The 26,459-nt window shown below is 42.9% G+C and overlaps 1 protein-coding gene across 5 annotated transcripts in view; it reads right to left on the reverse strand.

The window, feature by feature from the left end:
* Window positions 1-533: 533 nt before the first annotated feature.
* The window catches only part of COLQ (collagen like tail subunit of asymmetric acetylcholinesterase), a 44,450-nt gene continuing 18,524 nt past the window's right edge, over window positions 534-26,459 (reverse strand). Inside the window, exons 5-18 of one of the 5 annotated variants that reach the window (XM_027777196.2) lie at window positions 26,075-26,101; window positions 24,729-24,800; window positions 22,275-22,337; window positions 21,204-21,230; window positions 20,507-20,551; window positions 19,762-19,797; window positions 18,758-18,838; window positions 14,161-14,257; window positions 12,166-12,305; window positions 8,592-8,711; window positions 7,864-7,984; window positions 7,089-7,182; window positions 5,522-5,624; window positions 534-3,506 (exon numbers count right to left, since the gene is read on the reverse strand). In XM_027777196.2, coding sequence (XP_027632997.1) covers window positions 3,465-3,506; window positions 5,522-5,624; window positions 7,089-7,182; window positions 7,864-7,984; window positions 8,592-8,711; window positions 12,166-12,305; window positions 14,161-14,257; window positions 18,758-18,838; window positions 19,762-19,797; window positions 20,507-20,551; window positions 21,204-21,230; window positions 22,275-22,337; window positions 24,729-24,800; window positions 26,075-26,101 — 1,068 coding nt within the window. In that variant the 3' untranslated portion in view covers window positions 534-3,464. Of the gene's footprint in view, window positions 5,625-7,088; window positions 7,183-7,863; window positions 7,985-8,591; window positions 8,712-12,165; window positions 12,306-14,160; window positions 14,258-18,757; window positions 18,839-19,761; window positions 19,798-20,506; window positions 20,552-21,203; window positions 21,231-22,274; window positions 22,338-24,728; window positions 24,801-26,074; window positions 26,102-26,459 lie in introns of all 5 variants that reach the window. The other 4 variants (XM_013305362.3, XM_027777195.2, XM_027777197.2 and 1 more) reach the window with 4 other exon arrangements.

The raw sequence follows: 26,459 nt of genomic DNA on the forward strand, positions 1-26,459 counted from the left end.
CACTGCCCCTCTCTGGGATGCCCCATCATATGCAAAGACAGCCTTGCTGGCTGCTAGGGCAATGCAGGAGCCTCTTCCCCGAGCCTGGGTGTGCCAGCATCGCCATTCCCTCATCCATCAGCACCCAACACCCATCGCTTTCTGGTTTGCAGCCATCGGCTCAGTCTCCGTTAGCCATTACAAACCCGCCAGTACATTATGAGGTAGCAGGAGGAGATAATCCCCTGAACCGCAGACCAAAGCCTTATTGAAAGTAGTCCATGTGACACTGATCACAACCAGAAATCGATGGATGTGGAGCAGTTGTGCACCCAGCATGTTGCACAGGTCAGTCTGGGGCCGAGGCAGCAGCAAGGCCAGCGCAGGGGTGCGCAGTCACAGTCCCGGGCAGGCAGGGAGGGGGCAACAGGCATGGGAGGGGAGGCACTGGGGGTTTTTTCCATCCCCAGCATCTTAAGCTAGATAATTACATTTAAAAACTGTGGTGGTTAAACCCAAAATGAAAGAAATGAAAGTAAGGACATGGCGGAAGTAAGGTAGCATGATTTATTGACATGAGCTGCTAATACATGCAGTAGGTAACTACATATATTTAGTTATATATTATATATTAAGTGCAAGCTGGATTTTTAGTACACAGTTAAATCAGTGCATAGCGTAAGATCATACTGGTTTTGTATTTGTCTAGAGTTAACATACTAATCATTAGAAAACTCTCCCAAAGCATTTGCTGCTAAAAAAGGCCAAGGAACTGAAGTACCCCAATTAATTTTTGAACCAGTCTTGGCACAATGTGGTAAGAAACTCAGAGGAGGGAAGATAATTCACAGCAGACCAGGCACCATCCAGCTGAAGAATCCCCACTTAATGATAAAGCAGGTATGTCAGAAATAAAGAGGAAGGACTTCTTTTGCAGCCTTTAAATCATATATACTTAACACCTTCCCAGATGCCTTTCTCATGCTTTATCATCTCAGGGGAATGAGACGGTAACGGTAGTGAGAAACTTGTTTCATGTCATGGTCATTTCTTTTCCCCCTTATATCTTACGTTGCTTGCTTTCTGTTAAGATGCTGAATTGTTTGTGCTGTATTAATAAAGGCCATTTAGAATCCATGCTTTGTGAATGTTTGCTCAACAGACTGATACGCCCCTTCCTGAACATGCGCAGCACAGCGTGATTTTACCTATGTGATCACATCTCCTGTTTACGTTTCCTACACTCTGCGCTTATCTTTGCAACATCCGTGTCCTTTGCAAGCAGGAGCTTTTAAAAATGATGTGACTTAAAAGTGAAGGTGAAGGGCCACTGGGATTATCAAATTTGTCAAAGACTCCAGCCTTTTAGGGAGTAGAGATTAACTCCTTGGAGAACGTGAGGGGTTCAGATAAAGTGTCTCCAAGCCCAGGATGGTAACACCTGGCAGATGTTGCCAGAGGTTCAGCTGGAAGGTTGGCCAGGATGACATTCAGCTGGGAGAATGGCCGTCCTCGAGAGCCTCCTGACAGGATACGTGCTCCCATACGGTGTGAGGCTGCCAGAACCTGCCACTTGCACAAACACAGGGAAGTAAAAGGCAGCTGTGCTAGTGCGCAGATTTCCAGAGCTTATGGCAACTTCCTTGCCCAAGTAGTTCCTTGACCTTTTATTAAGACCTCTGTGTAAAGAAAACAAAGCAACACAATGCAAAACTTTGAACTATGGAACTGGGCTACAAATACTGGTGGCTTGGCCTCATAGCAACATAAATAGACCAGGTAAGTGATAGCCACAGAGTTCACTAGTTTGTTTGGGGTTCGATTTTTTTTTTTTAATTGGTGATTTACAGTATCACTTTGGACATGCAGAGTTAAAGTCTTCTACACAGGTTGCAAAAGTTGTATGCATTTCTTGATTGCTTTAATATGTTATCATTATAATGCAACATCCACCTTTATTTACCCTTTACAGAAGTACCAGTGTAAGTGCAGCTGTTGCAGTGCTGTCACTGGTACTGATAACTCACGCATTTTAAACAGTTATGTACAGCATTTATCATGAAGCAGGAAAGAGTGGCGTGTATGAAAACAACACCTTGACTTGAGTCTTTTAGTCCTTAATTCTGCACATCCTTTGTTTCATATTCTTCTGTTAGACTTTTTCATATAACACTTAATATGCTTCCCATGTGATATTTGCTCTTTAATGCCTGCTAATAAATAAGTATATAATTACCCTGATTCCTATCAGAGCTAATATAGTTGAACAAACTTCGTGAAAAACAAAAATACATGTACGTTACACAGCATGAATGAACATCTATAAACACCCTACTCTAAGATCTGATTTACAGCAATACAAAAGTGAGAACGTACCCCAGAGACGATGGCAGGAACCGTGAAAGGGAGAGAGGACAGGGTATAACTGGTAATTGAATGATGATGGTTGGGTGGACAAGGGGATGAAAACGAAAAAACCTTCCAGTGTAGAAACCAGAGTGAAGGCAAAGTGTCACGCTGTGGATTCAGGCAGGGAACCAACGCTGTCCCAACCCCTTCGGGGTCATGCAGAGCCCCGCCAGCTCAGCACAGAGGTGAAAAATACGGAAATACATTCCTTCTTTATCTTCTCTCCTTGTCTGATTTTCTCCTGGGAGAGAGCTCCTTGGCTGTTTCACAGCTTATTTGTCCAGTTTGGCCTTTGTGGTCTGCAGTTTCAGCCTTCGTGTGACTGCTTGTATTTCCATGCATGCACACAGACACACAGACTGCCAAACGTCTTAGCCTGAAGGTGACGTTAACCAGCTTTTTTGGCTGATTTGCTGATCCTGAAAGCACTTACTGAAGGGCCTCTGCTCCTTCAACCCAGGCAGGTGTATAGTTGACATTAATGTCGCTGAAGTCATCACTCACGTGGATACAACGCTTGCAAAGTTCACATTATCATAAAAGAAAAAGTCTCTATAAACACCGCATCCAAGATATGCTTCGTGTTTATGCTGAGAAGGTTTAAAGACAAAAACCCTGAAGAGCTTACATGTAGGTTTAACAGTGCTAAGTCGAGGTAATCGTTACACAATATTCCTGGTTAGTGAAACTCAGTTTCCAGTAGCTGAACGCTGCGTTTGTGATGGAGAGCATGTTGCTGTCTGCAGCCACATGAAAGTCTTACTGGCAAACACTGTTCGACATTTCTCTCTTAAGACAGGATGCAGTGGTCCTATTCTTTCCCAATCATCTGACTTAATTAAAAAAAAAAAAAAACAAAAACAAAAAAAACCCCAACAACAAAAAGCAAAACCCCAACATGTCAAAATGGCCATCAGCAGCATGATGTCTCTTGGTTTTCACACAGAGGTGGGTGGGGTTTTATTTTTGTCCCAGTCCTTCTTGGATAGATGACAGTGTAGCACCTAGCACCCCGCTACATGTGGGATGCTACCCACCTCCGCTCCTCTCATGTGAAGTATCGACACTGTGTAGAGTCAATGTAGCAGTAAGAAGTGCATCGCAATTTTCCGTAAGACCTAAAATAAAAGAGAATATCTCCGTTTCAAAGTATGCTATAGTTCACATCATATAGTTCCCGGATGTAACTCCCGGATGTAGGAGTGAAGAACATCAGAAAATGCCATGTGCAGCCACATATGGGAACCAAAATAAGAGGGTAATTTCCATCAGTGGTCTACTGTGCTCCCCCTTGTCAACAACAAAAAAAAAAACTCCAGAAGGAACTATGAGGGAGGACATAATTCCTAGTAAAGTCAATTAAAAAAAATAAAATCCCCGTTGACACTGGGACTTGAGCGCTGTGCAGGGATGGGTGCAGGAGGCCTTGGCTCTCCCATGGGAACTGTGTAACGGACCACCTGAGGCTCTGAGCTAAGTCTTTTTCCAGTTAACTTCCAGTAGCTCCAGCAGACATGACTGTGCCTGACCTTTTACTTACTTTTCATGTACTTGAGATAATGATTGTGACACATGCCCACCTTTGAAATAAAAAAAAGTAAATCCTTGCAAAATAAGGAAAACCAGGGATTTTTGTCTTCCTACTGACTTAAACTGAGCTGCAGTGATTCTACCTACTGAAGACCAGACCAGACATGTTAATAAAATAAGCATTTTAATAGAGTTTTTATGGCTAGCATATGTCTAAGTGAATAACCCATCCATCAGATAATCCACAAGCTGTGGATTAAGCACCCATTAAGCAGATTCTTAAAACTATGATCTTGGATAACCTGTATTTTCAGAAAAGCATCACAAAATCTGAAGTGAAGGTGTGTGAAATATGAAGAAGGATTTTGGGGCTGGAAAGAGTAGAAAAAGCAAAAATCTTAGAGCTGAGCTCTTGGAGGAACGGGTGCTTTGCAATGAAACTCGTGTGGGAGTGCCATGTTCACAGACTTACCCATTTTACTCGTGATTCACAGGTTTTTCTTTAGCAGATAATTTGCAGACTGCACACACAAAAATAAAGGATCTCAGTTGCTCTTCACAACTTGGTTATACATGGGAAGTGAAATTTATAAAAATTTCTCAAGTTAATTTCTCAAGCTTTTGTGGTGCTATTTTTGGCACCAAACTTCAGACTCTTAGAAGGGAATAAATACTTTTCACAGTAGAAACCAGCACCACACTGTCTGAAGATGAGATCTCTGTAAAACGTTTCAGGTTGTCAGGTTTGCTGGTCTCATTTTAGTAATCTCTTACACCAGGAGTGCTCCAACAATTGCAGGGGAAGGATTAGCACAGCATTTGACTTACAAAGACATCCTGTGGTTTCTTATTCCTGTCAATTAGCACATTATTCTTCCATGAATGATGAGGGCTCTGCGCATAATTTCATTTGCAAATTAAATGTTTCCTGTTAGCTAGTAACAATACCTGACAGTTAAATAGAGGTACTGCTGCTGGAGGCAAAGTGCTGACCAGAGGAAGCTGCTTAAACAAAGGCAGAGAAGGCAAGTCAACAATAAGCAGATGTTTTAAATGAAGGACATTGCTAAGGAAGTGCCTGGCTTTGCATCTGCTGTTGAATGAATTTCCTGGTCTTTGGAAAGGCTGATAGACACCCGATTGATGCAGAAACAAAGATACCCCTAGAGCACCTATTAATGGTAAGGGCAACAGGAGGCTGGCTGGAGGTTGGGGTCTGGGGTCTTTTTTCCTTCAGTGTGATCATTTCCTTCTCATGGTCTTTCCTACTCTTGGTATATCACAGGTGAACATCAATGCAATGATAATGTCACCGAATGAGGAACTCTTTCCATGCAATGGGCAAATGTATGCCTGTGTGACCTTCACTCATTTTGTACAGTAAAAGGCACGTGCTGATTATTGGGAGATGAGATTTAGCCCTTTTCAAGCCAACAATATGCAGAAATAAGCTGATAGACTTTTTCTCCCCCCACTACCTGCAGTGGTCCCAGTGGAACAAGGCTTATTTGGGTAATACTATTTGGTTTTAAAGCTGGCAAAGAGAAAAAAAGAAAACAAAGCAAAACAAAACTGAACCAAATTGAAGATAGCTCATACATACCCAGGGAGATACGTTTTGCATGTCAAATATCCAAAATCTTTCCCATCGCAGTCTTCCACCCCTTCCTGTCTGTAGCCATCTCCGCAGTAAGCACGGCGGCATCCTAGTGAAAAACAATAGAAAGAAAAACTTTCAAGGCACTTCATATGTAGAAGAGGCAGGTGAGGTAAGTGGAACTAGATTTTTAAGGATAAAGTATAAAACAAAGCATTTTGGGGAGGGCATCCTGTAAGGATATTCACTACAAAGAATGCTTTCTTCAACCTGATTTCAATGACTAAGGGAAAGAATGGATAACTACAAAAAATAAGAAAGTACTACAGAAACACTAATTACAACAGCATATCAACACAAATTACAGGGAGCGTAAAATACAGTTAACATAAATGATTTCGGAGGTCACAATTTCAAAACAACACTCCGAGGTTGTTAAGTGGTTTGAAAATACCAGCCTAGATTTTTACCCAGTATTGCACGGTATCTATGCGTGTCTACTGCAAGTGAGTACCCACATATGAACAGAATTATGCAGACCTAGTGCCTGTCTATCAAATAAAAAAGTATGTAATGATTGCCAAAAAGGTGGTTTTCCCACTGCTGACTCCTACTGACTTGAGCATGCGTGGGCCTTGTGACATTTTTTCATGGTGACTGACATGTAGGCTGCAGTCATTTGCGGGGTTTTTTTTGCTATTTTAGCAACAGGACTTTGCTTTTGATGTCTTCGACTTTTTGACTATGACTTTATAACTTGAACAAATTCATTTAGCTAAGATCCCTTTGACATCTTCTCAGAGATAGTGTTAAGCAATGGATTGAAAGGACTTTCAACAACAGGGAGTTTATAAGAGTTAAAGTGGGTTATTTACTAAAAAAAATGGTTAATTAATTGCACCAAGGATCTATTTGTTACAAATTGATGCTTCTAAGAACAACAAGCCTATTTCATAATTAAATTGCCTTAACATTAGGTTAGCTTTTTTCTTTTGGTTCAGTCAGAAGAGTGGAAGGATGATGATTTGCTCATTTCCAAGTAACTCGATGATAACTCTTTGGATCAGGTCACTGTCAGAAGTCTATGTATTGCAAGGCCTTGATTGACCTGAGGCTTTGCCCAGTGGATAGCAGAAAGTAACACAGTGTGCCTCCAGACACACCATCTACAATTTTGCAGGCACTAGAACTAAGGAACACTATTTTGCTGCATGCTTGTTCCCCACAGTTGATTGCAAATTCTAATTGAATCATTTTCTCATGCTTGGAGCCTGGAGAGCTCGTGCTCTCTCACTGGATGACTCTGCAGTCAGGCGGACTTGGAGGGGCATTTACTTCTGCGTGTCCCTATACCTGTTGCTGCAGCTGAACTGCCTTTGAAATCTCTTTCCTGTTGTCATTGAGACGTTGGCTGGGATTCCCAAGTTATAAGGGAAAGGGTGGTGATGGAAAAATGGGTGGCCAAACTCACATAGAGCATGGCTGCATACACCTCGTTTTCAAAGTGAGGCTAAAAAAGGAGGGCTGTGTTGATAAAAAAGAAAAAGCTGCATCTTTCAGTGTTGGCTGATACCTGTTCTGAAACGTGAAGAAGCATCCCTTTGCTAGAACCAACCGAGTACCAAACCTGCTGTGTGTCAGCTGTAGATGGTGCCACGTGCTGCGCGCTGGGGAAGGAATCAAGTGGTAAAAGTAACTGAAAAGTAGAAGTGAAGGTTGCCACAGCTGCTTGTATGCTTATATGCTCTTTGCTACCCATAACCAGCAAAATGAAAGGAACCCTGACTAGACGGGAATCACATGTTGTATAAACGTAAATAGTGAAGGTAGTCGGCTGACACCTTCCTTACGCTAGTGAGCAACAAAATCCAAAGCAGTTTTACTGGAGCCAGGATCTGGCTTACTATTAGAAACAGCCAGCTTCAGCATCTGTCCCAAGGGGTTTTGTGGTGCACGGCAAAGGCACGCTGCGTCTTTTGGCGAGAAAGCCGGCAGCCCCCGGGGAAGGTGTGTATGTCAACCAGCTGCTGGACTTGGCCCCTGAAATGCAGTGGTTCTGCTCTGGCTGCAGACACTTCTGCTCAGCGAGGCACACAGTCCTCAGCGAGGACGCGTGGGAAGCGCTCGGTGACACATCGGTCTTGTGCAGGCGTGTGGCATCCACGTGCACGAAGGGCCTCAGCTTTTGCACCGCGACCATTGTGCCTCCCTCCCCCCGTGCCCGCACTCAATCCGCAAACCACGCAAGCTCCTCCGTGGAACACTTGTGTCAGTCAGACAGCAGCGTGGAAACAAGTGATGCCCCTTCCCTGGTGGAAAGGGGCTGCTCCTGCCACACTGCAACTTACTTATACAGCCATCAGTCACAACCGCATTGCCATCGTCACACTCTTCCCCGTCCTGTACGATCCCGTCTCCACAGGTACTGCCACCCTCAAAGCGGTAATCCACGGGATAGAAAGGGGTGAGCTGGCCAAACAAAGACACAGCGGTTACCGAACCGGACCAGGAGCGGCCTGGCTAGCAAACGGAGGGAGTGAAAGGCTGCAGGAGGCAGATCCTTAACCGGGTTTTCATATCCCACCATTTGGTGGTTCATGGGATTTATACAGGATCTGACCCAAAGTCCAGTGGACACAGGAAGGATCCTGCCGCTGATTTCAGCAGGACTCAGGTGAGCTCCTTGAAGCATTAACGAAACACACGGTTTCGGTTTGCAGGGTTTGTGTTTCCACAACTTTGCACTCTGGTGAGTTTTGCCTCATTTTGTACTAAATAAAAAATGCTCTTTACTGTCGTAATTCCCTGGACTCAGCCCCAGTTTGTTCACCAGGGGAGCCTGGTTCACAGGGAGGTTAGCAAAACATGCACCACTGATGAGTTAATGCCTCAGTAATTAAGACCCCTGTGAACAACAATCACAGAATTAGGTACAGTTGTGGCAGTGCTCAAAATTAAGCTTTTTCTCCATTTGTTTCATTGATCCTGTATGATGCCTTGAGTACAGAAGTATGTTCAGTGTTTAGAAATGAAACATACACTCACGAGTTTTCTGAGACCACAGTCACATTTTCACCTGGATTGGGAGCCATCCAAAGGTATCCTTGAAATACAAAGATCTCTGATCTCTTCTAAAAGCTAAGGCATTTTCAGTGTTTAACCGGTCCAATTCTTCTTGATTATTCACCACAAAAATCTGGGGCACAGAAAAAGAGGTGATCGGTAACCCTCTTAAGAAGTATTTTGGATTGTCACAGAATCTAGTTTTGCCAACCGACATACCAAATAGGTAAATAATTACACAGAAAAATGGTTTGGCGTTTGTTTTTTTTTTTTTGGAAACAGAATAGTGTGAGAACTTACACCTATGGACTGCCAGACCATAAGTGGCTCCTTAGTGATGGGTAAGAACAGACACCAATTTCCAAAGGAGAATGGTCCTTCCTGAGCACCTAGCTATGGCTCCAATGGCCCCTATTTCAGAAAGCACATCCATGGGTAACGAAAATGCAAATACTTGTGTGAAATCATTGCTAAACTGTCAGATAAATGGTTAGATGCTGGAACAATTGCAAAATTCATAGGGGTGTAAGAGCTTTTTGTTGGTTTGCCTATCATTTTTTAGGCATGCTCGTGGCTACAAAATAAGTAATGCCTTGCTCAATGCAACCTTCACTTACCTTTTACTTCTTTGTACTTTGTTTAGATTTAATAGGCATTGAAATGCATGTTTCTTTACGTGCCTATACTTTGGTCTAAAGCCAAGTCTTCAATTAAACAGAAAAAAATCAGTTCAAATTGGAAAAATTAGTGCAAGCTGCTCTCTTACCCATCTTTTTTAACGTCTCAGTCACTGAAATTGGCTGTAAGGGGCATTTGGAAAGAGTATCTTCATTCAGCAACTTAATCAAATTAATTTATAGCAAGATTCAAACCATTTTTAAATTAAGAAAAAGCAAATGGAGGGCTTCTGAGCAAAATGGATTTAGGGCTGAGCCTGATTCCCACCAGCAGAAACAGAATTGGCTCTTTTTAAAACAAAGTACGCTGAAATTTTTACATGGCAGAATATTACCCTAGTCCTTGATCAAGGCCAATGTCATTAAAGAAGCACTGAATAAAAATGCCTTCAGCTTGAATGAAAAAAAGCAAAGAAATAGAAAACTAGTGAAGAACTGATTGTGTAAATGTGTGCAGGAGCTCAAGTCCCAGCCCCGGAGCTCTACGTTTCTCTTGAAATCAGTAGCAGATCTGTGCTCTCGGAAACTCTCTGTTCCAGATACTGGCCTTTGAAATTGCTGAAGATTTAAAAACCGGAATTAATCTTAGCCAGTGCCAGAAAAATGGCACTTTGTTTCCCAGGCTCTCCCCTCTTCTGGTGGTGCTGGCACCTGCGGAGCTGGTGGGTGAGCGGGTGATCGCGCTGGGGACACACTGCGGTCGGGGGCTGCTTTGGGAAACCACAGGACACTGGGACTGGGGCCACGGAGCACCGTCCCTGGGTCTTTTCCATGTGCAGCTATAGAAACCCTGACAACAGTTTTCAAGCAGTGCAAGGCAGGCTTCAAAGCTGCTACATGGGGATCTGAGCAGAATAAATAACAGCAATGTTAAGCTCAAGGGAGTAAGAAACAAATGGGGCAGGCAAATGGGGAGCTTTCAGAGCTGAGGCTTGCTTCTTTGCCAGCCTGCACTTCTGAGAACAGAACGGCACTTGATCATCATCAAATGAGGGTTCACAGTGACAGTGTAGGGTACTTATGTTTTAGGTGGTTACACTCTCATTACCATCTTTTAAGATCAAATATGAAACTGTGCCTGATCGAGAAGGGGGTGCTAAGACCTACACAGAATTGCAAGCCTTATACCTTTTCCTATGAGTTCTACATGCTGTGAAGTACAAGATAATTTTTTTGCAATAGCATGCAGCATGATGCAATATGCACCTTTGTTTCATGCACTTTCTTCTCTCACCATTATGTGTTGTTTTTTTTTAAAAAAAAAGGGTGGGTTTTTTTGTAATGCAACACAGACAGGGATGAGTGAGCAGCTGACAAGACTTGCAGCACACTCATGCAAAAGATCGAGTTCAATCACCCAGTTTAGTGGGCAGTGTTGTGAGCAGGTCCCTTTCACACCCTGAAACAGCTCTGTGAAAACCTGACAGATGGGGAAGTTAACAAAGCTAAGTGCTGATTACTGTCATTCAGAAAGGACCAGACACCAGCAATATCCACTTACATGAGTGGAGTGGCTGGGCTATACTGGTGCACGGCAGTGAGGTAGCAATTTCATTGCTGATTAAGTGCTACAATGCACAAAATAATAAGGTAGGGCCCAGCGGAAGGAAAAGGACAGAAACAGTATTTACAAAGCCCAAAGAAATCAGAGATGAAAAATCGCTCAGTCACTTCCCAGCAATTACTTGTCCTTTAAAATACTTTGTCCAATTTACTTGTAAAAATGGTTTCAAGAGGGCCAGAGATCGGAATTAGCTATATAAAGTGTAGGCCTACAGACAGGAACTCAGAAGTCCGACTCCCATGGTTTGTGAACCAAAAACTCCTTTTTGGTTCAGGGTAGAGGGTCTGTGCTTTGGGGAAAAGTTCTATTGCATATGCAAAATGCTTGACTCCAGTATTCAATTCTGAAATTACTGTCTTTGCAGAAGAAGATGCGAAAAATAAGCAAGAAAGAGATGCTTATTTCACTGACCGATCTGAAATATGTTTCAATTTGCTGAAATAACAGATTATATATGTATAGCAGGAGATGGAAAAGAGCATCCTCAGGCTTCAAAAAAAGTTTTCTAAAACATGTGCTGTGTTACTGGTGGTTTGAAATAGCCGCTTTTTGGCACCACAGTCACACAACCCTCAGACTAGTTATGAGACCAAATTCTTTTGCACCGACTGAACCTAGAGGTTTTGGGTACTAGAAATGACACACTGTCTGCATACAGACATCCTCCCTGTTAAATCCAAAATACTTGTAAGTACAACACCTCTAACTGTAAAAGTACTTAAGAACTGCTGTTGTGGTTTAACCCTAAGTGCAACTAAGCACCACGCAGCCACTCACTCACCACCCCCGGCCCCCAGTGGGAGGGGGAGGAGCATCAGGCAAAAAGTAAAACTTGGGGGTTGAGATAAGAACGATTTAGTAATGAAAATAATAATAATAGCAATAACAAGAATTGTAATGAAAAGGAGAGAGGAGGAGAGAGGAATAAAACCCCAAAGGAAAAAAAACAACCAAGTAATGCACAATACAATTGCTCGTGACCGGTGTCCAGCCCATCCCGAGGCATCAATTGGCAGGCTCTGGCCAACCCCCCCACCCTGTTTATATACAGAGCATGACATTCTGTGGTATGGAATATCCCTTTGGCCAGTTCAGGTCAGCTGTCCTGGCTCTGCTCCCTCCCGGCTTCTTGTGCAGCTCTCACTGGCAGGGCACGGGAAACCGAAAAGTCCTTGACTTCAGAGTAAGCACGACTTAGCACTAGCTAAAGCATCAGCGTGTTATCAATATTATTCTCACACCAAATGCAAACCACAGCATTGTACCAGCTACTAGGAAGAAAACTAACTCTATTCCAGCCTAAACCAGGCAAACTGCTCACATCCTCTCCCAGAAAATCTACTTACCGCAGGGACTTTGGGAAAATTGTGTCCAAACGCATGTTCCTCATACAGCGGGTTATTCACGTGTTGCGGGGATCTGCAGAGACACCTCCCTGGAGGCCCTGGCAGTCCTCTTTCCCCTTTTGGTCCTATTGCGAGTTGCCCTGGGAAGCAAAATACCAGGTTGCCTCGTTATGAAGTTAATACACAACACCGAAATGTAGCCTTAGTGGAAAAAGTACAGGTCAGGTGGATATATGCATTTATCTAAGTTTTCAGATATGCATATGTCCCACCAAATCCACCGGGAACTAAGGTAAGGGATTACCAGAACCACCAATTCAGCACTTCAGGAGGAAGAGCTGAGTTTGTACCACAGTCATATTATTTCAGATCACTTTGTACATTATTCTATCAACTTTACAGAGAAAGAGAGAGACTGTTTGCTTAGAACAATTGTCAACCTGTTTGAAGCTACAGAAATTTAGGACATGATGAACACACAGATCACTCTACAGCACCTGTGCACCAAGTTTAGTAGAGTCAGTCTGTATACATCCACAACACATTGGACTTGTGCACTTGTAAAACCACTTGTACAATGCTGTTTCAGAGGTCTCTGTACAGGAAAACCCAACTAGAAATACAGGAGTGCTACAAATAAAAATAATAAAAAAAAAAATACTGCTTTTTGACTTTCAGACTTTGGCAAGGATGTGCTACTCCGCAGAAGTAGACTGTGAGCCAACATGTTCATACTGCAAGGAGTGATATCATTACAGAAAGGTCTTTCAGGATTCAGAATTTATATTCTAGAGGGAAAAGATTAACAAGCCCGACACATAAACTTTCTGTGGATGAAATAAAGCCTTTAAAAAGTAATCTCAAGATTCTGGCTGCCTTCCCATTGACATGGTGAAAATTCTGCCCTCTGAAAACTTCCAGCTAATTTACTCAAGGCAAAGATGTTTCATAATGGAAGGCGTGAGACGTGAAGATTCTGAAGCAGCCCCCAGCTTCACAGATGTACCATTTCCACACCACCACAAGAAGAGACCTCCTGCCCACTAATGTAAGCAAGAGAAGAAAAGGGAACGCAAAATGGAAGAGGGCATTGAACAGATGGGCAGCAGCACAAGCAGTTGTTGTCCATTTCAAGCAACAGCAACTTCCAATCGATTTTGCTTTTTTCAGATACTTTAGTATATATCCTTGTTGAGAAAACCCTGTTTATGCTTTTCTTTTCAGATACTTTAGCGCATATCTGGGTTGAGAAAACCCTGCTTGAAGGTTCACTGTCACCAAACATCATGGCTTGTGTATTGTCCTTCATGTCTATGCTTGGTCTCACAAGCTGCCCAGAGTTCATGCGCATGCATAGCTTTGAAGCTGTACAATTATCTATCAGTTACAGAATTTTTCTTGTGATTTCTGCAACATGCACAATTGCAGCAAGCAGAGATCTCCAGCACTTAATTAAAGAGAGAATTTTTCTCCACCGCCCCTTTTTCCCTCTGACTCCTATCCCTTTCCTTCTCTTCCCTTCTTCCCTTAATGCCGTTGTGACTTGAGTCTCATCTGTTTTTCCTTTACAGAGCTGCAGAGGGTGAGGATGTCCTGGCTGATTAGGAAACGCAATCTTTCACTGTAAGCCAGGGTATCTGGAGAAGCAGCAAACCTTTGATGATGGAGATTAACTAGTCCCTCCAAGGCTGCCAGATGGCTTTTCATCATACCCATCTACCGAAGCCCCACAGGAATTGCATAGGCCATGTTTCTGGTTTTATTTGAAACACCAGAAGCCATCATGTAGGTTTTCAAGTAAGGTATAGAGTTCTTACACTGGACGAGGATGGTGTGGCCTGCCTTTGGAAGGAATCCTCTCCTTGCTGTCAGTGGGGAAGCAAATGAAGCCCTGCAGCGCTTTTTGTAAAGGGGTCTGTGTGGCCGTATGTGATGAGTCAGGAGGGGCTGGGCAGCAGGGACACTGTGTAGGAGATCCCCTGATCTCCCGCTTACCTGATCCTGAAGGTCCAGGGGGGCCTGGCTGGCCAGAAGGACCAGGCCTTCCAGGTGGACCCATGATACCTGCAGGTCCAACGTCTCCCTTTAGTCCCTAGGATTGAAGAGACATCCATTTATTTGCTGAACTATTAATAACACACAAGCTCTTCCAGCCAGCAGTGGTTTCCATTTCAAGAAAGCCAAGACATTTGCCAACAGAAGCACGCAGCATGAGCTAGTCATGACCCCAGGGAAGAGCTGCTGTCCTCTTCTAGTGATGACAGAAGAACATGTCCAGGCAGACTTCTGTTCCTAAATGTGAATGGTCCCAGAGATCTGTTCTGTGTGGAGCCAGGGATCACCCTGCTCTGCCTTCAGTCTCTTGGTAGCCTTCTTTAAGGATGCCTTTCTGCCTCTGGTAGCACTCTAAGAGTCAGCACGGCTCAGGAAGAAAGGGCTGGTGGAGCTGAAGCAGCTGACCCTGGAAATCCTTAGTTATTGCACTAATACACACTGGGGGAAAAAAGAGAAAATTCACTAAGGGCGTGGCAAAAGCTTCCACAGTGACATTTCCCAGCCTTAGGGCACAGCCTTTCAGAAGCACACTAATGACTTTGAGGTCCACGCTGTTTTCAGAAGCACTTTAGGTGCCTGGACTCCTGTATCTCTTTCCTGTATTCACTTTCACCATGGGTATAGCTACGTTAAAAAATCATCACAAGGCAAGCAAGGGCTTGGCTTTACAAAGTGCAAGCTAGCGCATGGCAACATGATGCTGACAAATGGTGTCCCTCCGACACCCTGCCACTCAGTCAAAATGCTGTAAAATTACCTGTGGGAGATAAGCTTACGCAGTTACCATACAATAGCCAATATTCTGTAAAATCAGCCCTGATTTGCCTCATAGGAGCTTGTTTGTGCAACCACGTCCTTAGGCATTTGGAAGTTTCACTGCAGAACTGTTTAGCACCTTCCTATTTTTGCTCCTGAATTTAATACGGCAACACTTATTAAAAATAACCATGTTTATCTTCCTGCTCATACACTCTCCAAGGCTTGGGATTTCTCAGCTTTGTATTTCAGAAGTGTATTACATAGCTTAAAGTTTAAATAACTGATTTGATTTTTATGTAACAGCATACATTAGTTAGCATAACAAAAATGCTGTGTATGTGTAAGCTTTCTTTTAATGACAAAGGAGATTAATTCCTTGAAGTTGGTGTAATTTCTTGTCAATATGCATTCATGGGCGTGTGATGAGTGGTTGCAGGTTTAATTTCAGAGTAACTTAGCATATGTAGTAATATATGTTAAAATTGTTTGTTGTTATATAATATGTTGTATCCCATGGATATGCCTCAATGTCACTTGCACTGTTACAACAGAGGAAGGTTGATTTTGCCACGGTCCATAAAGAACTAATTGAATATTTGCTTTGTTTAATCCTATTAGGTAAACTCTGTGCCATCAAAATATTCCAGGATTTATGTGAATGTCAGCGATGCTGACTCCTAATTACTTCTTACACTATCCAACATGGAACTAGCAGACCAGGATTTTGGAGCCCCAGAGAAGTCTGTGGGAAAGCTCTTTCCCCCACACAGCAGTGATCTGGCGGAGGCAAGCCAGTGCCAGTCCGACGTGTGCTGCCTGAAAACGAGCTGTCTTCTGTGCCTCCTGCTTTGGAGGAATGACTGCTTAATGCTCTCTTGTTTAGCACAGATTGATTAAATAACAACGGGGGAGATTTTTTTTTTTTGATTTTTTTTCCTTGTTTCTTTTCACATGCACCCATGGCATTCAGAGAAGCTTTCCACATGGACAATATTTATTTTCCCCTCCTTTCTTTCCAAGCAACATTACGTAAAACCCTAAGTCATTCCTCCTCAGCAAGACTGAAACCCTAAACTTGCTCCTTAGGGTGAAATCCCAGGTTACAAAGCTCTGGGTGTTATATCCCAGTTAGGGGGCAGTGAGGCCCTGACTGGCCTCCTGGCCACCTCTTAGGGAGAGCCTGCCCCAGAGGCAGCGGAGAGCTGAAGTCGGTGAGATAATCAAGACGTATCTCAAAATGGAAGTGGAAGTGACACCTTCCTAATTTAGCTGCTTTTATCTAGGGATGTCAGCTGGATCAGGGGGCAGGAAACGGCTCCATGTCGATGGAAACGATCCTCTCCGCTGAGCAAACAGCCAGGCAACCGCAGCGCTTACGGGCAGCAGCCAGACCCACACAGCCTTAAAATGCCACTCTTAAGTTTTTTCAAAGGATTAGAAAAGTAGAAAGGAAATAACTCATTCACCAATTACAGAAAGGGGAACCCAGTGTTCACGTAGAAGATTGATGCTGAAATTGCTTTCAGGGCACCAGAAAGGTGTTTGTGTACTGAGCCTTGGCTCGGGATATCCTAATTTAGGGCCAGACTATAGTTCTTTTAGTCAAACTGATTGTTGCCTGAAATTATGACACGCTTTATGTCACCAGATTTAGACTGAGACACTGTGTAATATAACAAAATGTCTAAGGTGAAGTAAGCAGTGCACTGTGTTGAAGCTGATCTGCAGGCACTGCGTCTTCTCTTTGCCTTATGCTACAGAAAGACATTCTGTGTGTATTCCTTTGGCAGGGCAGATGAGCAGAGTTTTTAAAGAAATAATAGCAAAAAGCACACATCAGCTTTTAAAACCTGACAAATCAAGGACAAAAAAACTATTTCTTGTGGGTCGTCTAGCAGACTTACATTGCACATACCTTCCTCACTGGAGACCTATTATTCCTTTCCTAACATCCAGCTTTTAATTTTTCCCTACAATGCTTATTCTTTCACTTCAGACATTAGCTGGTGGCATCAGAAAAACGGTGAAGCAGGCATGCACCTATGTTTGCAGTGCTGGGCATAACCAGGTTGCAAATAAAATATGTTCAGCTAAGCCCATTAACCACAGCATCTACAAACTCCTGCGTTTCAGCAGACGTACAGCGTACCAAGAATAAATTCCCTTCCCTGTTAGTCAGCAGAAGGGAACAGGCTCTACAGGTGGCAATTCAGAGCACCAGGAGCTGGTCTCCTTTGTAGCCCCGATATCATTGCTTAAAATAAATACAAAAAGAAAGGTGCACTCCTAGAGGCCCATTTGGTAATTTATACAGGTAGCTATACCAATATTGCTACCCCCTTGGAAGACGCTAGAGTGGAGGAGTCAGAATCAAATTCGCGCACAATTCCTGATCTTTACAATTCATCTGAAAGTCTGAAAAAAATAGTTTCGCCAACATAATTATTTTGGGCTGTAAGGACGGACCATTTGTCAACCACTGCATTCCTGAACAGCTTCCATACTACATTACCATCCCTTAAGGTCACTAGGTGTCTTCCCAGTCTTTCTCAGAGCAGAAGAATCTGTCCCTGGCACGCAGTACTATGGCGAGAGCCGCCATATAAATATCCAGCCTAGCAAATCAGTCTTGGTTTAGAGTTAGCAGGGGAAACACAAGAAACAGAGAGGGTGTTTTAGTGCTTTGGTTCTTTGCACGGTGTGTAGGACATTTCCAAGGCCCTGCAGCTCTGCAAGCTGATCCATGTTGACCAACACCTGGGCCTGGGCAAAGCCTGACTGAAGCCAATTGGATGGTGCTGACAGAAAGCATCGTCCAGGTGGGCCCAGCAGCAAGGGCAGAGCCTGAACGGGCACGAGATGCACACTTGGTCCTTGGGCTAGAGACCAGGAGTGTATTACAGTGTAATACAGGACTGAGGTTTGGATGTGTAGACCAGCAGTTTTCATTGCCACAGACCACGCACCAGTTTAATCCGTTACAGCACACCATTCTCAGTGTACCGGCAGCCACTGCCAGGGCACACAAGCAGTGTTTTTCTAGCAGCAGTGTAGCTCTTTGCACTGGTGAGCCGGGGAGAAAATTCACGGACAGGCAATGAGACCTCCCTTGCAAGATGCTGACACTGCCTGTCTGCCCAGAGCTGAGGTTACGGGGAACTAGTTTTTGTAGCATGCACAGCAATCCCTCCCTCATCCAGAGCCCCAGAAAGCCAGTGTTTTCCTACAAACCTTCCTTCACTCATCCCAGTAATCTATTTTCTCGAGGGGAAGAGGATGGCACCTGGGCAGGCTGAAATGTGTTGAGTTTTAGATATACCCCATTCGCCGTGCCTGGAAATCAAGCAGCCCTGCTCCCTAAGTCAGCTTCAAGGTTGGCATCTACAAAGTGTAGGGCACCACAGCATTACCTCCTAAGCTGCCTGAGACCTGGACCTCACACCAGCACGCTAGCCATCAGGTGGGGCTGGGACCATAGCAATGTGTTGCTTAGGATTCAAAGGAGGGGTTCAAGGTCTATTCAACGAGTTTGTTACCAATCTAGGAAAAACAGAACTTTCCCCATACTGCACGGTCAGGGGACAGTGCTACAGATAAGGCTGCAGCCCTACAGCTGAGGCTTTAGCTCCTGTGTAGCCTGTGTGAGGTGTCCCAGGGCTTCTGCCTGCTCCCCATGTGATGAAGCGTGTGGTACCACGAGAGCACAGACCACACCATCGTACACCATGACCACGCAGATGCCGTGAATCGCGGGGAAGAAGAAACATTTTGGTCCTACTTGTTTGCCTCGTTTTCCGGGTCTTCCTATAGGTCCTCTGTGTCCTGGTACTCCGGATTGTCCCTTTGGGCCCATCTCTCCCTTGGTGAGTGCAGAGGGGGAAGGAAGAAAGATGTCAGTACATGGTTATACCTGCCCTTACACAAGGCAGCAGATGGACAGTGCTTTCATTCACACAATTCCTCTAGATAATGCCAGCACCGTTTCTTTTTCAGAAATCCAAAATTATAATTGAATATTTTAAAACAAGCATAAAGTAAAAAATACCTCTTACAATTTATCCACCTTTCCCTGAAAAATCCTTTCCTAAAGAGAAGGCCAAATGGAGGGATCAGAAACACGCTCAGGGACTTGAATAGGTCAAGGCTAGCAAAACTCTCTGACTCCTTGGCAACATCTTGCTTTGCTGCTAAGATGCATGTGTAATAAAATCACTCAGGGAAAGGGCAGTGAAATTACTCATCTTCTAGCCTCCTTAAAAGCAACCATTATTTCTTTATCCTAACTTCAGAGATAAGATGTGATAAGATTGATAAGATTATCCTCCTTTAGGCTTTCTATCCTTAAGTCAATGTCTGAATTTTGATTGTTTTTTAAGTACAGAATAACAATGACATAAAAACTGGTCAGGGTTATCCCTACTATTTATAGTAATGCTATTTTCATTCAGAGTATCAAGAAGGAAATATTTATTAGCTTCAAGCAAATAAACTCCAAACAACTAGGGCAGTTATAAATCTGTAATTAAGAGTTTGAATACGTTGAAGATAGGAGGAAGATTATAACTAAACCAATGTTCTGGGGAAAAACAGAGAAACAACAAACAGTTAAACCTCAGAGTTTTCTCCTATGACAAAAAGCCTAAATAATTTGATGAAGTCCAAGAAGTGTTGGTCATTGAGTCAAGCAAGACTTTCAATGTCTTATCCTTTTGAGGATGTCCCCGAAGCCACTCATTCACCATATGTCAGCACTTTACTCCCCAAGACACCATGTTCACTTACTTTTTGTCCCAGCATTCCAGGGAAGCCTATTTCTCCCTACAAAGTAAAAGGAGAAAAATCATCAACAAATGTGGAGTGACCTTTGACAAAGCAGCACCTTTCTTGGAAGGAAGAAAACCAAGTCCTGTGTATTGATACCAGTTAAAGAATCTTGCACTGCAGTTCAGCACTGTGGGTGATGCAGTAGTTGGAGAATTATAAGCAAAATTTTTCGGTAAAGTCCTTTGTACAGTAACACTACTCCTCTGTCTGGTCCTCTGCTGCCTGCTTCTGCTCCTCCAGCAAAAACATCCTGGTTGTGCTTTTGTCTAAGCCCACGTTTGGGAATGGCATGTCTCCGTTTACATCAAAAGCAGTTTACTTTTCTTTTCTTAGTTAAAAGGACCCCCCAGCCACAAATCTCACTTCCCCCCATCCCAGCATTATCCTGTGACCAGCTAAAAGCATCTTGGCAAGCTGTCCTGGTTCTGGACTGCACAGGCCAGGAGGGACCGAGGTTCCCTCCAGGAAAACCCCCCTCTGGCTCACCAACACTGCCGGGGCTGGGGGCAGATGGACACGAAGGCTGCCCCACTGCCCTCCCGTCAGGCAGGACCACCGCCTTCCCTCGCCACTCTTGCCCTCCCAGAGAGATGCCTCCAGGCTCCCTTCCTCCACACCGCTGCTGTTTTTCACTATCAGAAGGATGTTAGTCCTGGTGTGCACGTGCAGCTAAAGCTCACAGCCATTGGGAAAAGAAAACTACCTGGTCTCCTTTGACTCCTTTGTCACCCCTGTCACCTCTGGATCCCTGGAGAGAGATAACAGGGTGACAACAGCTTAATTACTACCATTTCATCAGGAAACAGAAAGTATTTCTCCTACATTAGGCGCTATTTGGAGTCACGCAGAATACATTCATATCTTCCGAGTAAGGTATATGGTAGATACCCTAAAACGTTTCCTTATTACTTTCATTGACATTGTAACAGAATTAGAAGTAAGGTTTGTAGGAAAAGGGACTCATTCTCCCCAGATAATTACTTTAAATACGTGCTTCCCTGGACATAATACTTCCAAACTTGATTTTTTCCCCTAGCTGGCTTCATCCAAGTTCAGGTCCCACTGTGAGGTCTTACAGTAAAAACTGTCTCTGTGCCGAAGTGTATATAGCCTAAATAAACCAGACCAACAATTAAGGATTGTTATACCCATTCTACAGATGGGGAAATTGTAGTGAGGTGCACTGCAGTAACTTGTTCACGAGAAGACAGGGTGTAAAACTCACTTCTTCAGCATCCCAGCCCAAGCCACAAGACTGTGCTTCTTCTCGAGGCTTGTTTTTGTTTCCCAGAGGGACCTTTAGACTTCAGCAAAGTTCAATCTCATTTCTACAGTTACTTTTTTTTTTACATAACTGTTTGCAGTTGTTAAATTATACATTATTCTATTTTCACACTGACCTTTTCTCCTCTAGTTCCAGGAAAACCCTAAAGGGAATGATAGATAGTTTAATGCTTCTTGCTTTCAAGATCACCCAAGAAGCCGGACTTTCAAACTTTGAAGTGAAGAAAAATAATGAAGCACAAATAATTAATTGCATCAATTTGCAAATGCAAATGAATTTTTATAGCTTCTAAAATTGCACTGAAACAGAACTCTGAAACATTAATTAAAGTCAAGACAACTCAGTCCAAAAGCCAACGTGAAAAGCCAGGTAAAAAGCCAGCAGGTTTGATATTGCTTTAAAATTGAAAGAAGGGAAATTAAATGTAACTGAAAGTGAATAAAGCCTTAGATGCCACAATTAATAATCTAAAATAATTTTAGCAATAATCTTTGTTTTCTGGTTTTTTTTTATTTGTTGTTTTGTTTGTTTTCCTCCCCCTGTGGAACATTCTTAAATTATACTGAAGTAATCTTCAAATGTGAAGATTACTATAAAACCGAGCTTCTCTTAAATATGCAATAAACAATAATGTTCAGCTCTTCTTTCCAGTCCTTTATTTGAAAAAACTGATTACTTTTTTTTTTTTTTCCAAGTACCTTAAAATACTGTGGCTTAAATTTGTAAAGGCATAGGCCATGCTGCAGGCAATGATGTGCAGACACTGAACATCCAGACCAAATTGTGCTTACTATCCAACTGTCGATACATAGGCATAGTTTTAGAAAAGGAGCAAAATTTTCTCCACAGTCTTATGAGGTGGGTGGAAAACGTTGCAGACATGATTTAATGCTGCAGATATACTTAAAAGCTCCAGTTTTCTATGGGATACAATTATATATGAATTTTGCTTTTACAATAAGTTTTTGCGTTACAACAATTTATACCAAAGCATTTTAACGAAAAGTCAAAAACACAGCCAAGCCCAATCAGACAACATAACCTTGCTTGAAGGAGAACATATCTTTTTAGCTGTATTAGAAAATAGATATCTTGATAAATGCTTTCCAGCAAAGTCACGAGGGAAGCAGCTGTCAGCAGAGCGTTAGAAACCAATGTCTGAAAATGCAGCGGTAGGTTAACAAACCTTGGAGCCCATTGGTCCTCTTGTACCTGGCAATCCCATCACACCCAACTCTCCCTTTTCACCCTAAAGGGGTCAATAAAGAGAGTTATTGATTGTGGCTCTCTGATGAGGTCATACTTGAACGTCTGACAGTTTAGCGGTTCAGGTTTTATGTCAAATGGTTGAGACAAGCCTGACCTTGGTGTAGCACTGCAGTCAGAGGTCTGTATTGCAATTGTATTCTGCCTGAGTCCTCATCTTATTCTTCTATTTGCATTTTCTTGGGTGTGTAACTTGTGCTTCAGTTTTGCCAGATACTATTAAAGGACATGCAAGCAAACCTCAGCAGTGCTGCATCCTTTTTCTGCAGGAAGGTGCATTGTCTCTACCCAGCATCACTTCCACTGAGTCGCAGAAAATAAAGTTTTTTTTGCTGCAAGCCTTTATGGTTTGGGGAGGTGTAGTGTGCTTTTATTGTGGTTTTGAGACACCATGTGCTTTACAGTGGTTTGGAGCCAGTAAATCATGAAAAGGCTTTACAACAGCTTCTCTGGCTGCTGTCAGCTAATTATATCTAGCGTGAAATACAGAGTAGTCCCCGCAGACATGCAGCAGCACTACCAGCAGAATACAGTTGGCTCTCATTCTCCTTTGGCTTTCACTGTCCTAGAAATGGAGAGGATTTTCGTGTTGGCTGCTGCCCTGGCAGAAGTTCAGAAAAGACTTGAAGAAACAAAGTAGGAGAAGTAAGTATTGGACCAAGGCTGTGTCAAAGAAGGAGAAGACAATGAAGGAGACCCAGCTGAAGAAACAGAAGGCACGGAGATGGGAATGAGAAAAAAACTCAAACACCAGCTTACTGAAGATTTACAGCAAGTAGAGGATGCAGCAAATGACTGCAGTGAAGATGAGTATCAGGAGTTTGGGAAGATCAGAGATGAAAAGAAGAGAAAGGCAAGAGAGACACAGCCAATGGAAGTGAGCACAGAGATCTGCTGGCCTCTGTTCCACTGGAGCCTTCATTGACAGGCAGGAAACCAAAATTTATGAAGACTAGAAGAAGTGAAAGTGTGAACCCATCTAAAGAACAGAGGAGACAGGTATCAGAGGAGACAATAAAAGCAGAAGAATTTGAATCAAAAGCAAGTAGGACTTGCAGTCAAAGTTTAGGAAAAACTATGACTATTGAATGCAAGGGGTGCTTCTAGAAGTGCAATGAAAAAGCATAACAATAGACGAAGAGGAGACAAATCAAAATTCAGGAGACTTCATAAATAGAACCAGAGCTTATATAAGGAAAAGGCCAAGTGAATGAATGAGTTCTCTGACTGCTCTGCTCTCAGTACTAACGTAGGTAGACTTTACCTACTCTCAGGTAGTTGGATCTTCCTTCTGCCCTCACTGCTCCCACTGTGGGAAATCATATCACACAGTGCATTTGGGGGGCACACCTTTTCCCAGTTCAAAGTGAACATCAGCTCCTTTTAAGTACATACTCTCTTACTGCTTGCCTGCATTCCCACATAATACAATATGTTGTTCTTCATCTAACATAGCTGTGAAGAGCTTGAGGGTCTGCTTCTCAGGTGTGGCTTCAATTCAGAAGTCATCTACTATTATTCTTGTAGGAGCAAGAGCTACTGCATCACATCCTCTGAGGTGGAGGCACCAGACTTCGTGGAGCACATGAAGAGTCAAAGGTTTACTGGGAAATGCAGTTTCAAACTAAACATTGTGTGCAGTCCTTTTGCCTGACGCATACTGGATTGAAGAAAAGCAAGTAATCTCAAGAGTCCCAGTAGAAACTCTATATACCATGGCTCCTGTGAAGAACTGTATATCTTTCGCATAAGATAATACTTAGTAAAGGGCTGTCCTGCATCTTTTTTTTTAATATAAAAAATGCAGAGGAAGCGAACACTGCAGTAGCAAAGTGTGTCCTACCATTTCTTCTGCTGTTGGTTATTAAAAATCACAGGAATGAATGTTTGGGAATGTATGGAAATGAACTTCAAAGATGTGATCAGCTATCCTCATGGTTTGTAATCTCTTTCCTGATACCACCCTCGTATTTTGCCTCAGCTGACACGAGCATGCAGTTATGCTGCCAAGAAGTGTGCATTCAGGCAAAGAGATCATCATAAAGAACAGTCCTAAAGATGATGATCATTTTTTAAACACTGATCTGTGTAATTGTGAGACACCAGTGGTTATGAATGAGTCTTCATTAGACTGATTTTCAGTTTCCCTTTGACATATTTTAATCGACATAAGAAGTACTACAGGGACCAGGCTGAAGGTGGAGTAACCTAACCCTAGACTGGGCAGGTCTTTGCAGAGCAGTGTGAGAAAAGGGACCAGCACTGCTGCAGCTTCCCAGTCTCCAGCAGACAGTGGTTTAGAGACTTCCTGAGACAACTGCTCTGTTCAGGTCGTGATGTTGAACAGCTTATTCCATGTGAATTTTAGACTTACCTTCGGTCCTACAGGTCCAGGCCATCCTATCGGTCCTGGCATCCCAGGGACGCCCGGGGGACCTGGTCTACCCTTGAACAGAAAACACCGATTACAATGATTCATGTAACATCATTCCTACACACAGGGCTCCACTGCAGACAGGAGATACAGAGGAACAAAATCTTTTCAGGAAAAGACCTGCGAATGATTCTTTACCTTGTTTTTAATACAAAAAAATACTGTATTATATTCATAATGAATATATTCATTATGCTACTGGAGGAAGTGTGGGCTTACAGAAATACCAGGTTATACTGATTCAAATAAGTAGATCAGTTACAGAGTAAATCTACATGCAGTCAAAATAATCATCCTAAAATCCCAGTATCAATAACTGAAATTCTACTGGTTTTTTGTCAGAAGAGTAGGTACTGACACACTGTGATTAAGGTTTGCACTCTCTTGTAGGTTGGAGTGAGTCTCTCTGAGACATTACTGTTTTGAACACTTGAATTTATATAATATTTTTGTTCACTGTAGGGCATTTGCAATTTAGATTAAAGAAAAAGGCCTCTTGTTTATGTGTTTCGTATTTATTTGGATTACTGATTGGTAGCTGGTGTTAGAATCCTTTGTATATTATTAGAAGGGTGTTAAAATCCTTGGTGTATTATTAGAAGGGTACTTCTTTTCCTGGTTAGTGACTACCCCCTGCATATCTCTGATTTCATCCTGCATTTCTGCCTTCTTTTAAAGTTAATTACATTAAATGAAGGTATTTAGTGACCAAGATAACGTATTATGTTTCATCACATGTAGGGGTACATATTTTTGACAATATATCATGGCTCATATGTCACCAAGTATAGTATTGTAGTCAGCATATTGCATCGATGCCAAAACTCTGTTTGGTGTAATCATTAATGGTTATTCCTCCTTTGGGGGTATTTGGCCAAGCCTTATTTAGACTTCAGGGGAGTAAAAAGTTTGATTTTGCTTTGGGCTTTTTTTAATACACCTTTTATGACAGCTCCCATACTCTGCTTCCTCTGTCCACAGAGACATAGTCCAGGTAACTTCCTACTCTGTAACACTCGCAGTGTCTGGCCAGAGCTGCACGCTCTTATGGAAGGAATCTCTTGCATTCAAGGCAGCTGGGACAGGTCTCCAAGCCAGAGGGTCCAGCTCTCCAGCTGTGCACCCAGAGCTCCCTACCACCCACCCTGGGTACCAGGGGAAGCGGTACAAACAGGTTAAACTTTGACATTAAGCAAGTTGTGTTTAACTGTTGCCTGCAACCCTCTCTGACAGCTGCTATGTGCCAAGTATTAGATGGGTTTCTGAGACAGCATCTTTGCTCATACCTTTCTTCCTGGCCTGCCAATCTCCCCCTGCCAGAAAAAGGAACATGTTAGTATCACAGGCACCACATGAAGCACAGTGGTTCATTAGTCAATGCATTTGCATTAAAAAAATAAAAAAAATTTGGGAATATCTTTATGTTTAACACTTTGCTTCCAGAGGTAAAATAAGAATTACTTCAACCGAGCTCCTTGGTCTTTCCTGTGTTCTCAGCCCTAAATCTATAGGCATCCCCTTGCACAGCAAAGCACGCAATTATGTGCACAGCTTCAGGTATAAGGCTCTAAAGAACATCATCATGGAGCAAACGCTTTACAGATCTGAAGCCATAACTTAACGCATAGCCCAGTTTTAATATCTGAGCTGACTCATGCAATTAACAATGCA

The sequence above is a fragment of the Falco peregrinus genome, chromosome 5 (assembly GCF_023634155.1).
Source record: "Falco peregrinus isolate bFalPer1 chromosome 5, bFalPer1.pri, whole genome shotgun sequence".
In the NCBI taxonomy this organism is placed as follows: domain Eukaryota; kingdom Metazoa; phylum Chordata; class Aves; order Falconiformes; family Falconidae; genus Falco; species Falco peregrinus.